Source organism: Pteropus medius, unplaced genomic scaffold (genome assembly GCF_902729225.1).
Source record: "Pteropus medius unplaced genomic scaffold, Ma_sr-lr_union100, whole genome shotgun sequence".
Taxonomy (NCBI): domain Eukaryota; kingdom Metazoa; phylum Chordata; class Mammalia; order Chiroptera; family Pteropodidae; genus Pteropus; species Pteropus medius.
In genome coordinates, this window is record NW_024349505.1 from 4,899,203 (window position 1) to 4,913,968 (window position 14,766).

General features: G+C 40.4%; 1 protein-coding gene across 1 annotated transcript in view; it reads left to right on the plus strand.

Annotated features, from left to right (window-relative positions):
• Positions 1-14,766, plus strand: part of MAML2 (mastermind like transcriptional coactivator 2) — a 324,105-nt gene that overhangs the window by 217,935 nt on the left and 91,404 nt on the right. Inside the window, exon 2 of the mRNA XM_039881991.1 lies at positions 5,893-7,437. Coding sequence (XP_039737925.1) covers positions 5,893-7,437 — 1,545 coding nt within the window. The remainder of the gene's footprint in view (positions 1-5,892; positions 7,438-14,766) is intronic.

A 14,766-nucleotide genomic window follows, 5' to 3' on the forward strand; every position in this document is an offset into this window, starting at 1 on the left:
CTCACAAATTAAACATAATAATTTGGGAGAGTAGATTTATGGTAGATACCAAACAAAAAATACTTCTCTGTCCATCTAAGTAATGGAAAAACTGTAAACATTGAAATGTTCCGCTCATTTGCAACTTTACCTCCCGCTACTAGCTTAATCGTCTGCATATTTTCCCTCATGCCAGGAATGATTCGATAGGGTACGGTTCAGACCTCTCTCTGGGTGCTCAGTAAATCTTATTGAGTGACCACGTGACTCTTTATCTTTTCCCTTTCTTATATTAGAGCCTTGAGGGTGATGTCCTGAGCTTTCACCATCAACCTCTGACCAGTGGTGTCACCATTCTCTCCCTGCCATGTATCTCCGTGAGTCGCCGAATGCCCCCACCCTTGCCCTGTACATCTTCATTCTGTTTTCCTTTTGTCTTGACTCTCTGTGTCCACTGTATCCAGAACAGTGTCGGCATGTGGTAAATTAAAAGCCAAAAGGAAAGCGAGCCGTGGGTTTAATGATTAAGAACGGGGACTTTGGAACCAGACAGACCTGGGTTGGCATCCTGCCTCCATGTCATTCGTTGAGGAATCTGCGTTAGGAGCCACAGTTTCTTCACTTATAAAATGAGGATTAGAATACATGTGCGGAGAGATGTGAGAAAATTAAATGAGGCTCTACTCAAGTCTTTATTTTAAGAGTGTCTGTCTTAAGTAAGCATTCAATATACTGTAGTTATTAAGTGAGAGCCTATATGAGCCATAGGCACTCTTGCTTGAGGGCCCCGTCTTCCTTCCAAAATTTTAAATTCTATTTTATGGCTATGTTGGCATAAAGACAAATATATTACTATTATATGTTAAAACATTTCTTCAATCTAAAAATTTTTCTCCTGTTTTAAAATAAATTAAAATATCTTTGCGGGCCTCTAAGACTACTGTGGGCCCTGGGCACTCTGCCATCCATGTCTAATGGATAAATCAGCCCCGGGTGAGAGAGGTCTGCCTTGGTTATTCCCTCTACCCTTTCAGTGCTATTGACTGCATTCTGGAAGCTGCTGGCTCCTCTGGCCCTGTGAATATGCACTGCCCTTATACTTCTCCCTTCCTACATTCCATCTTTCTCAGCCACCCTAAGGTCTGTATTGGGAAGCTCCCAAAATCCCTAGACCTGCCCCCATCCTTGTCAATTTAAGCCCATTCCCCTGATTGAGTCCCATTCCTTTCGGACTATTCTTGGCCTGGTAAGGTGGCACTGCATTTTCTGATAAATTATTTTCCACTGAGGTGCTACTGACTGTGTTCTTCCTCTCTATTCCTGCTAGAATAGCTGCATTTTGTCACAGAACTCTAAGCAACTCTATGCCACAATTCAAAGCCATGTATCTGATGGTGAAATTTTAGTTCAGCGAAGGAAATACTTCAAAGTAAAGTTGAATTTTGAGGATCATTTAGATTGTATTGTGCCAGTAGCTGGTGACTACCGCATCTGTGCATTCAGCAGGCCTTGGTGACATGACTTGGATTAGAAGTGTCTACCACCTAGGACACAGACTGTCCCCAAAATTCTCACGGTAGAGTACCATGCCCACGGAGTCCTAATGGCATCTCTTTTATCCATGGGTTGTCTTCTACAACATCTCTAAGGAGGACGTCTGTTCCCCATCTTAAGTCATTCATTCAGCTCTACTTGGCGGTGACCTTGCACTACAATAAATATCCCTAAAAAACAATTCTCACTCCTTCAGGGCCTTTATCCTCTGGGTTTAGGCAGGAAAGTGTTCTCAAAGATGATCCTGTTTATAAGGAGGGAGCTATGGCATAGAAGTGGAAAAACTTGCCTAGTATAGTAAATCAAGTTAATGCCAGAATCAGGACCAGATCCTAGGCCTCCTTGATTCCTGGGTATGGGTACCATTTACCTCTGTCAGGGCCTAAGGAACCATTTACAGCACAGCACAGGCTCTGCAGTGGGAGTGCTTGGTTTGATTCCCGGCTTTATGGCTTACCATTTCTGTGACTTTGAAATGTTACTCAATCTCCAAACCTTAGTTTTCTCATCTGTAAAACGGGGAGGAAGGGCAAGAAATATAGTCACGTGCCACATAACAACTTTTTGGTGAATGATGGACCACATATATGACAGTGGTCTCATAAGATTATAATGGGTTATAAACAAAATGTTTGCCATATTGAAAGGGAAGGCCGGACCCAGCTACTATGTTGAATTTACTACTAGCTCTTGGTAGTTTAAATATATGGAGAAGATTACTGTGCTGTCCAACTGCCTTACACTGCTGGGGCCGGAGTTGGTAAGAGAGTGAGAGGAGCGGGCTGGGGAGAAGGGCAGCCCAAGAGCCTGGTCTCTTCCCTCCTGGTCTAATTCCTTTCTCTCCCCCTCTCTCTTTTCCTTCCTCTCCTTCTTCCCTCTCTCTCTCGCCCTCCACCCTCTTCTTCCCCTCTCCCTTTTACTATTCTCTGGGTCTCTTTTTATCTCTGCTCTCCCTTTTTCTCCCTTCTCTTTCTTCCCCTTCTTTCTTCTTCTGTCCCTCCTCCTGACATACACTCCCCCTCCCCCCAGTGGTGCTTCCCTTCACAGCCCTCCCACTCCACACACTTTATCTTAATTATATTTTTATTGTACCTTTTCTATGTTTAGATATGTTAGATACACAAATACTTACAATTGTGTTAGAATTGCCGACAGTAGTCAGTACAGAAACATGTCATAAAGGCTTATAGCCTAGGAGCAATAGGCTAGACCAGACAGCCAAGATGTGTAGTAGGCCGTACCAACCAGGTTTGTGTAAGTGCACTCTGTGATGTTCTCACAATGAAATCACCTAAAAACGCACTTCTCAGAATGTATTCTCATCGTTAAGTGACACCTGGCTGTAGTATCAATCTCATAAAGCTGTGAGGATTCTTAGAGTTGTTGTTAGAATTAAATGAGATTATTCACATCAAGAACTTACCACAATACCTAGCACACAGCCCTCAATAAATGACTTTGTTGTTGTTATTATTATTATCACTACTACTAAAACCACTGCTAATTCTGTTACTGCTTCTATAATCCCGGTGGCTTAGAGAACTTGCTAGTGCTGCTTCCCCAACTATGCACTGCACTCCCCAGGGAGTGGCCAGAGCAATGGGAGAACCTGGCAGAACAGGTTTTTGCAAAGCAGTGGAAAATAAATCAAAGGTATCACCCAAACCTGCAAAAAAAAATGTATTCCTTTGTTTGTTCTTCATTAGTTGTGAAAAAAACTTTCAGAATCTAACTGACACTGAAATAAATCAGTGTAGTCATGCTTGGGATAATATGGCCAACCTCTTTGGTCTGTGCTCTTTCTGACCCCATGGGGACAGACAGTGGCACTTTGGGAGTTTCTGCTGAATGTGGTGATGGCTGACAGTGTTCTGTGGTGCTGTTGCCTACATCAGAGTAGACAAGATGATTAGTCTTGAAACAGGCAGATATAGTGGAGACAGGGCTGAGGGGATAGAGAGAAGCTTCACATCCAGGTACAAAGTACATTGTACCCCTTGCTACAAATTGCTTATCACTGAATGTGAAGTCTCATGGGACTTAGTCTTGGTTGGAAATAACAGAAGCCCAACTCATATTAGCTTAAGCAAAAAGAAGAAGTTATTATAAAGATTATGCAGAGTATCAAGGAAGACAAGGAGAGACTCAGTGCTGACCTGGGATTGAATCAGGCCTCCAAATGATACCAACACATGTGTCTCTCCTCTATGCTTCATTCTTCTCTCTTTCTACAGAGTCACTTTCTCTATGGCTCTGGCTGAAATAATGGAACAGCAGCTCACACATTTTGTAAATCACTGTGCAGCCAATGAAGTGAGCCTGGTTTCCCTTTTTTCAATTCCAGAAATCCCATGGAAGGAACTAATTGGCCTAGCTTGGGTCAGGTTGCCTTCTCTGGTTATTACCAATTACCAATGATAAAAGGCAAAAACTGGTTATACCAACATAGTACATCCACCATAGCTATATACTACCTCTGACTAGGTAAAACTGCAGATAAGAGAATTTTAAAATGAGTATTGATGAACTACATGACAAGAAACATGTTGCTCACATTCGGCTCTGTGCTGCATCCTGGTCGTTCCAAGATTCCTCATCATTTTACCAGAGATCCATGATGTCTCTGTGTTCACTGTCCCCTGCTCCTTCATGCCGGGTGAACCTTAGCCTTAAACAAGCCAATCGCTGGATATATCGTGGAAATGACGCAGGCTTTAGAACTTTGCAGACCTTGAGTTAAAGCCCAAGTCTACCACTTACTAGTATGTGACAGCGGGCAAGTTACTTAGCCTCTCTGAGCCCTTGTTTCCTTATCTGTAAAATAAAACATGTCTAATTGGGTTGTTGTAAAGACTAAGGAAAACTAACCATATTTAAAATATGTGGCATATATAATAGATGCTCATTTCTATTAATTTTATTTTCTTAATTAGGTTACCAAAAACCTTTAGAAGGGTACTGGAGTGGTGGTAAGTGGAAAGGGGGAGGAGGGCGGGAAGAGAAGTGATAGAACTATGTGCCTGGGAAGTACCCTTCTGTCTCAGGTATTTCACAGTTATCCTAAGCAAACATTAAATAATTTAAGTAGGTCAGCTGCACTGGAAAAGCCACACATTGATAGATGTAGGCTCTCACTTTAGAGGCAAATCAACAAAGATCTCAAGAACAATGGTGAATGTTTTATGTTTCTTTTTAATTTATTGGTGTGACTGTATGGTCCTTAAATCTTTCTCTATAATTTCTAAAGTTCATATCAGACAATCTAATCACTGAGTTAGTGAATGAAGTACTTTAACATTTTGTTGTTACTGTTGCTACTTAGGGAGGCCCTCCCCTTTCAGACTATAGTAAAGTAAGCCATACTTTATATAAACTATAATTTATTGAGTTCTTACTGTAATAAGTGCCGTGCTAACCTTTACCTGCATGATCTCATTTCTTCTTATGAGTTAAGTGCTGTTGTCCCTGTTTTCTAGATAAGGAAATAGAGGCTCAGATAAATAAAGTGTCATGGTCACTTAGCACTCAGGGACAGAACTGGAATTTGAGCTTAGTTTAGTGAGCTCCCAAAGCCTGCATTCTTAACCATTGTGCAGTATGCCTCTCTACATCTTGGATTTGGTTACGAGATTCAGACACAAGCCACAGAAGAAATGAATCCCCACGAAAGTCTTTGCTTAGCATGTCTCATTTGATAAATGATAAAATCGTGGTTTCTCTGTAGCCACACAATGTAGTTACATGGGCCTGAATACAAAGCTACAGTTATTGGAGGAAAACAGATGAGCACCAGATAGTATATCTCCTTGGACACAACAATAATTCTAATTATTTACTTAGAGGATAATAGTGATGAAGGAGTTGAATCTGTGAAAAAAGAAACTGGTAATTTTGTCTCAGCTTTAGACACTTCAGTGTTTCCCATCTTGGTCAAAATTATGCTCACTCCAGTTGTCTGTAGCTGTATGAGATTGTATTGCGTGTGCATGTGGAATATTTTGGCCTGCTCCACTTTGGTAATTAATTATAGATTTTGATATAGATATATAGATATAATATCAATAAACTCGCGATGATAAATGAAGAATCTTCATCCATTGGCCTGTGTACCAATCATGGGAACCACGGTGATCTCTAGCCACTAATTGACCTGCTCCTCCAGGAACATTTTATTTTGTTCTATTTATGCTGCTGTGAGTGTCATTATATTCCAGACTGTGTTTCGTGTGTGCCTTTTTCTTTTTGAATCAATCCTGTGTATAAATAGAAGAACATTTAAATATTATGCCTCTTTTGATTAGAAGCATATCTGGATTCATAGCTCATATTTTTCTTTCTTATTTCTCCTTTGTTTTTCAGCTCCAGGGTTCCTTGAAAAGAAAACAGATAGTTAACCCATCTCCGGCCAATAGCAAGAGGCCCAATGGGTTCGTCGATAACTCGTTCCTTGATATCAAAAGAATCCGTGTAGGGGAGAACCTCTCCGCAGGACAAGGGGGCCTCCATGTAAATAATGGACAAAGTCAGATTATGTCAGGAACCTTGCCCATGAGCCAGGCACCCCTGAGAAAGACTAGCACCCTGCCTCCCCATACACATTCTCCTGGCAACGGTATGTTTAACATGGGCTTAAAAGAAGTGAAGAAAGAACCGGGAGAGACTCTGTCTTGCAGTAAGCACATGGATGGCCAAATGACCCAGGAGAATATTTTTTCTAATAGGTATGGAGATGACTCTGGAGAGCAATTGATGGATCCTGAACTGCAAGAGCTGTTCAATGAACTGACCAACATATCTGTGCCTCCTATGAGTGACCTGGAGCTGGAGAACATGATCAATGCCACCATAAAGCAGGATGATCCATTTCACATTGACTTGGGTCAGCAAAGCCAGAGGAGCACTCCCAGGCCCTCCTTGCCTGTGGAGAAGACAGTGATCAAAAGTGAATACTCACCTGGCCTAACCCAGGGCCCCTCGGGTTCTCCCCAGTTGAGACCTCCATCAGCTGGCCCTGCTTTCTCCATGGCTAACTCTGCCCTCTCTGCTTCCTCCCCAAATCCTTCGGTCCCTCAGAGCCAGGCTCAGCCTCAGACAGCCTCAGGAGCAAGCCGGGCCCTGCCAAGCTGGCAGGAAGTGTCCCATGCCCAACAGCTCAAACAGATAGCTGCCAATCGTCAGCAGCATGCCCGGATGCAGCAGCACCAGCAGCAGCACCAGCCGACCAACTGGTCAGCCTTGCCCTCTTCTACTGGGCCATCTCCAGGTCCATTCGGGCAGGAGAAAATCCCCAGCCCTTCTTTTGGTCAGCAGCCATTCAGCCCACAGAGTTCTCCCATGCCTGGGGTAGCCGGCAGCAGCAGCCAGTCAAAAGTCATGGCTAACTACATGTACAAGGCTAGCCCCTCAGCCCAAGGAGGGCACCTGGATGTGCTCATGCAGCAAAAGCCTCAGGATCTCAGCCAAAGTTTTATTAACAGCCCGCACGCGGCCATGGAGTCCCGTCTTGGCAACACCAAGCCTTTGTTCCACTTTAACTCAGATCAAGCAAACCAACAGATGCCTTCTGTTTTGCCTTCCCAGAACAAGCCTTCTCTCCTACACTACACACAACAACAGCAGCAGCAGAGCTCGATTTCGGTTCAGCAGCAGCAACAGCAGCAACAGCAGCAACAGCAACAGCAGCAACAACAACCTTCAGCAACAGCAACCAAGCAACAACAGCAGCAACAGCAGCAACAACAACAGCAGCAGCAGCAGCAGCCACCATCCCAGCCCACCCAGCCTCTCACAAGCCAGCCTTTGCTAAGGTCACCCTTGCCTCTTCAGCAAAAGATCCTGCTTCAGAAAATGCAGAACCAGCCCATCACAGGACTGGGGTACCAAGTCTCCCAACAACACAGACAGGTAAGGGCTCTACTACTCCAAACACAGAGTACCCACAGACCATCTGACATGGTCATTATGCTTTGTTTACCATTATGCTTGTGTTGGGTTGGGATCAAGACCACAAAGATTGTAGTGGTTCTGACAGATTCGTGAGAAGACCTCATGGAGTTACGAGCTGGTACTTCCTTGTAGGGTATCACTGTCATGGGGAGCTATCGTGATCAGAGGCTCTTGCTTATTAAGAATGTTGCATTATAATTCATGCCTTTAGTGACAGGTCCAGTTGTCAATAAGGTTTTTTTTATGCCTAATGTTTATTCATCCAGTCAATAAATTGATCATTAAGTCAACATGCACTTCCTGAGCACCTACCACATGCATGATATTGTGATTATACTGAGTATTGATATAAGGCCAGACATGATAGTAAGAGTATTTAAGGACCAGTTTAAACCCACATGAACCAACTGAAATGTCCTAAACACCTAACCCAGCATAATCCTGTTGTGACTATGTATTGATACATGGGCTTAGCATCAACCTTAAATGAACCGCGGTTCTTATCCGCCATAGTACAGTCAGGAAAGGAGACAGGCTTTAAAACTATCATTGTAATACTGAGTGGAAAGGGTAATGATATATGAGCACCAGAGGGTCGGGTATCTTTACCAACAAGAGGAAGGAAGGAAGTCAGAGAAGGCTTCCCGAAAAGAAAGTAATACCTGAGTTAAGTGTTAAAGGGTGAAATCGTCAGGACTGCAAACTGAAAAAAAAAAAAGAAAAGAAAAGAAAATCTGTGATTACCTCATATCCTGTGATTAACATAAAACAGAAGTTTTATTCTGCCCCAAACATGAATAGTTTGAAAAGATAGCTCTGTGCCTCCAGAGCACATCCTGGTGAGTAAGCTCTGATTCCTAGGGAACTTGAAAGAGGAAACTCTTCCAGGAGGAAAGAAAGAAAGGAAGTAAGGGAAAGAGGGAGGGAGGGAGGGAGAGAGAGAGAGAGAAAGGAAGCCTGAATGTTGCTTTGTGCGTATAACTTGACAGGTCTACATTTGGGTCCAAGCACAAAGACAGCACATTACATGGCAAAACAATATGTCAAGTCAGTGTGATGGCGCAGAGCCTAATTCCAAATCCCATTCCTAGAGCAGTTTTTGTGGCCAGTGCCCAGAAAAGAATGCCACAAGCACCAGTCTGTGGCCGAGCTAACCTTTGCCCTAGATGTGTGCCAAAAGAAAATTAGACTCAATTAGGATTCAAGAGTTGTGTACTACGTAAAGCTTTCAGCTCTTATTCACTTAGAGCATGTGTTTTTTAGTTATAGATTGTGAAGAATGAATTTTGAATAGAGTTGTATGTATATTTTACAAAGTTCAATTTTTAACATGGGTACTTTTGGGAATCATTGAAAAGCAAACAGTATTGTGGAACTACTTTCTAAATTACGTGTAGCCATTTTGATTTGGATGAATTTAGGTTCAAGTTCTTCCTGACATTCACTAGCTATGTGACCTCAAGGAAGTCACTGAACTTCTCTAAGTCTCAGTTCCCTCACCTTTAAAACTGATAATAATATATCCTAGGATTTTTTTTTGAGAATGAATTCTCAGCTCAGAGTGTAGGATAGTGTTGGCTATTATTATGATAATTGTAGAAAGAGACATGTATGACATCATAATATTTTTAACAAGTATTAGTATTACATAGGAGAGACACTGGAGTAAATCTGAAATTCTGACATAAATAATATTGGAGGAATAAAGGAGAACTATCTCTAATTCTTCTATTGTCTGGCAATATGGTAAGTGGGGAGTGATTTACCCTCCCTGAGCCCAGACTTCTGACCATAAAAATGGAAGTAATAAATAATGAGATATTAATGACAGTTAGCATCTATTAAGTATTTACTCAATAACTGGCATAACTTCTGTCTCCTCTGCTTGTGGCATATCACTTCACCCTTATTAGGGAAATACCACTATTCTCATCTTACAGGTGAGGCAACTGAGGCACAGAGAGGTTAAATAACTTGCCCACAATCACACAGGTAAGTAGCAGAGCCAAGATTCTGGTCTACTTTGCAGGTTGTACATTCAGTCACTAGTTTGTACAGCTCACAGGTAGGATGTTGGGAAATGAATGACCACTTATAGATCATTGTGGGACTCTCAAAAGATGTTTCTTTTAATAGCGAGCCATATGTACATAATCTACATAGTAGATTAAGTCCTTTGGGGATAGAGAAAATCTTAAATCTCTAATCTTTATAGCTGTTAATTTTCTTTTTTTTTTTAAATCTGTGTGACTTTTGACCTTCCTGTGGGTGAACCTTATGGAACTAACAAAAATAAACAATTTACAGCAGGAAATATATCTCTTCTGTGCCCCTTCAGCCCTTTTGGAGGGAGTCTTCCTGCCACCTCCAACATCTGTTCTGTTTCCAGCTCCACTGTTCATAACAACTATATACCATAGTGCTGACCTCTTAGCCCCTACCTGAGCTTCTAGGCCCCAAGGACACCAGTAGGTGCTAATGGCCAAATCAACAAACATCTTCCAATGCCTTAGATCATTTTTTACTTTTCTCAATGTGTATGATACACATGATATCAAGATAATTTTTATCTTTTCAAGAAGGCCCTTAAATAGTGTTAGAAACCATGGTGGCATTTCAATCTAAAGGCCTCTTCTAAATAAACAGGCAGTGGCTACCCATCTAAAGCTTTATTCCAACTTTGTAGATTGAACCACATTGTCCCTTCTAGCTTAACAATTCTGTGCGATATGACTCCGAAGTCCTCTGTCTGAGTTGTAAGCAAGTGTATCAGAGCTCCATAGTCAAGTAAGTGTTGCCCTCTTGAAAGCATTCACCTTTGGGGAGTTGGACTCATTCTAATAATGGTTCTGTTGTTCATTACAGTTATGGAGTTTTTCTCTGGGGATTGTCTTCAGAGCTTTTAGTACATTGAGTAGATTATTACCAGTGCAATAATATTCATCCTGTCAGGGTGATTTTTGAACACAATCAAGCTGCATAATGCTGCTTTGGGTCAAAAATAAGGAATAACTCTGATTTGATAGGACTGCATTTCAAGTTTGGTTTGTGAGTTTTTTCTGAAGCAATAACGAAAATAAATGAATTGCTTCTAGGATGATAATTTTGAGAAGCAACTTTCATTTGGATGTACATATTTCTAAGTTTTTTTTCTAATTCTTCTTGTCTCATCCAGTATATTGCCAAGTATTCTCAACTCAAAGAGAGTTGTTTTAACCATCCATCATGGACAGTACAAATGTGTATTCTCATTTCAGATTAGCTAAATCTCTGTTATTCATGACCAAAGTCATGTAAGGGGAGGGATTGGTAATTAAGCAACTAAGTTCGTCAACTAAAGCATCCTAAATGAAAAAACACTAGTCACAATTTCTTTTTCTGCTTGTTATACTCACTTTGTGTCAAATGTAGGAAGATTTACTATAGGATTTGCTAATTGGAGCCCTTTAGCCTTAGAAATGCTAGAAAGCTTGTCTCTCTGCTACAAAATGGTAGACTGAATTTGTTGACCAGTTACTTGTCATTTGCCTAGTGGAATGTGAAAAGATGGCCTGCTCTTCACCTTTCATAGCCCAGACAGATCTGCCTGCTCAGGCAGAGACTGCTTCTGGGGGATTCCTATGCCCCTATCCCTTTCTTGGGTACCCACCTCTGTTCTCCTAGAGGTACTAGCAAAATGGATTCATCACAATCAAATTGTAGAGACATCTTTATTGTTCCACGTCTGGAGTGGCTTTAAGTAACCCTTTAACCCCAGAGACTGAGAGAACAAATGATGTTTGGTGTTTTACAAAATGTCTTCAGTGGTTCTCTCTTGCTAATGTTTGGGGTTTTGCAAATGGAAATACCTCCTGGCTATAATTTTCTTCCCTTTCTGATTTGAAGGTTATGGGAGAGGGCAAGAGAGGGATGTAATACATGTAGTTCTGATTTATCTTCATGTCACTGCATACTTGTTTAAGGTGTGAAAGAGTTATTGGTTGACCAGGACTCGTAAGAGTCCAGTCTAAAAGCACTAACCTCTTGAGTCAAAAAGTGATCTTTTTCAGAGCTTTTTAATCAGACACTTAAAAGTGTGAGTTTTTTCTAACATTAGATCCATGAAACTCAAGTGGATTCTATATTTGGTTTAGAATTCTCCCATCTCTAAAAATCCTGAGAGGGAAGGCAGCCAGTGAATGGCTGGTTTGTTATGACTGAAACATAAATTTGTACTTTTCCTCCTTAGTTTAAAGCCAAGTTCCTCAATCACATATTAAGAACCCCGCCTCTCACTTTCTCTAACTAGCCAAGTTTATCCTTCACTACTCTACATTATCAACCCTGACGTAAATCAGGCAAGTCTCCTGATGTTCTCCTTCCCTCTTTTTAAAGATAATTTTGTATATATCTGATATTAAAGATGAACACTCAGAAAATTGTTTCCCAGTTGGCCTGCGTGAGGGTGGAGGAATCACTGCAGCTCTCATATACTGACGATACTTCAAATTCTTATAATTGCTCAGTGAAAGTGCCAGAGAGGGAATAGAAACTTGAATCAGCTGGACATGCCTTTTCTAAAGGGAAATAGTTATGAATTCAATGTTCTGCAACAATATAATATCCAAACAACCCCTTTTCTAGGAGCTAGAGGTTGGCTAAAAGGTCAACCAATTAGGCTAGTGTCAGAGTTTGGGTTTAGGGGCTAGAATCAAATTAGAGAAAGTCAGTAGCATGAAGAGCCAAAGACAAAGCCAAGCTAAAGTCCTAAAAGAGTTGGGAAACAAAATCAGTCAGTATAGTCAGAACCCAGGAGTGAAGCCAAAAGATAATAACAAACCTATAGTTAAGGATAAAGTATAAATGACATGAAATCTAGAGTGAAGTTAGAATAAGAGACCCAAAAGATGCTAGGTGATCATCATAAATGACCTTTGACCATTGGGTGATTTCTATTTTGACTCACCTTGGCTGGGCTTTGCTAGCAAAAGGGAAAAGGGCTGCTGGTACAGACATACGGAGGGTTGTCGTGGCAGGCCAGGAGCATATGTTCGCATTTTCATTTCATCTTTGATATTTTATCATTTATCTCTTAAATTTACAAAGGAAACAGAAATTTGTTTTTAATACTTCATGAAAATAGTGCTAAGGCAAGGATCCAGGGTGAATTTCCAGACACTTATGTTAATATAATTTATACTGAAGAATCTTGATTGGCAAAATTAGCAGAAGGGATTTCGCATGTGTTTTGTTAGTTTGTGTTGGTTGGTTTATTTGAACAGTAGTACAAACTCTGTGCCATATACAAATAACCTGAGTCATGGATATCATCGACGCTTTTTTAACAGGTGAGGATACTGAGGCTCAGAGAAGTTATATAACTTCATAAGTTACAGTTAGTAACTAGTCTGATTTTAAGCCCAGTGCTAATAACTACTATTCTGCCTAAGTTAAGTAAATAGATAGAGGTGGTTTGGGTTGTGCTAACAGGGCCTTTATGTGATATCTGTTTGAAATTTCACTGTTGTCTACATTCCCAATTTATTTCTACCTCAGGGAAAATTTAAGCTAATTCTGCTACAGGGAGTGGGTGGGAATCTTCAAACAATTCCCTGAAGTTGCCTTATCTGAATCCACAGATCTTTATGTTTCCTGGTGTGCCCAACCAGGAGCCACAAACTAAAGATTCCGGGCTAAATTAAGTACTGCTCTATTCTTACCTCTAGCAATATTCATTCATTCAAAATATATTTATTGGAAGCCTGCTATATGCCAGGCACAGTTCTGGATACTGGTACTACAACTAAGAACAAAAATGAATGTGTGATATAGTAAGAAGAAAAATAAAGTTTAAAAAAGCTTTTAAAACATAAATAGAGAGAATTTTCAAATTGAGCTATTTTTATCATATCACAGGCTTATTCTTGTTTCTGTTGCTAGGCTGATTTGCTGCTGGGCTTCTTGGTACCTCTGGTCTTAGATAAAAATGGAAAAACCCAAGGGAATGGTATATGATTTAGTTTTTAAAGCCAGAAATCCAAGGGTTTTGTTAGATTTGCTTTAATGATAAGGAAAACTTATTTTATTTTTCTTTAACATAACCCATCAAGATTTAAAAACCTGTTCAGTTTCACAATAGGGTGAAACTATAATTCTTGCACTCATTCATATGATGAAAATTTATTGAGCACTTACAATGTGCCAAGAATTGGAGATTAAAAGATTAAATGATGCAAAGAACTCTCTTTGCACTCATCTAAAAGATCAGGAAGACATGGTCCCTCCTTTCAATGAGCTTTTGATCTGAAGAAGACATCTGTCCCTAATACTTATTGGATTTCCATTGATTATACAGACTACATTGTCCTAATCCTTGACAGTCTACTCTACATAGCGACTGAGCCCATATCACATGGGCCTTGCCCCTAAATCTACAAGTCCAACATGTTATTTTAACCTTTTATAGAATAGAACTCTATTTGCTGGGTATTCCACTTTCATTTCTATTTTGTCATCCCAGTGTGTAATAACTCAGAGCACAATAGCATGAATTAGTGTAAAGCAACAATTAAATCCTTTATCCCTCAATAAAGAAATAAACACAAAAAGAAATAAACACAAGAAAAACATGTTAGCCTTGGAATCATAATTTAAAAAAAAAAAAGTTTAAATCCACAGTTAGGGGAATGGCTTCTATTATTCTCATTCCAAGGTCTTTGTCCATGTGTTATATCCATCAATAAGAGCTGTGCATTTAAAGCATTAGTGGGTAATTTAGCCTGTTGAATACCAACTTTCCAACTAGGGAAAAAAAGGGGTATGAGGTTAAGAAATAGATTTGATCCTGGAGACTGAAATGTAAGAGGGTTAATGGAAAATCTGACAGATATTTAACTGTAATGTGCATTAATGTAGGTGACTCAGACAATCCCCTTTGCACCTATTTTAATTAGTTTTGCCTTTTCTAATCAGATGTCAGTTATCAGTTTGGTAGAGGGGAGCAGTGGTTTCTTTCTGTGAAATCAAAAGGAAGCAAAAATCCATTTAGCTGGTGCGCTACTGTAACCAGTAAATTTTCACATTAATGTTAATTAGAGTCAAGCACAAACACCTGAGATTCTGAAGGTGTTTATGGAGTTTTAGGTTTGAAACAGAAGACTGAACAAATTTTTAGACTGGTAAGCATCAGAGAGATGCAATGTGAGCGAATCATCTTACCCCTTCTACATTGCGTTTTAAGCAGGGAAGACCAAACTTACACACACACACATGCACACACATGCACACACGCACATGTACACACACACA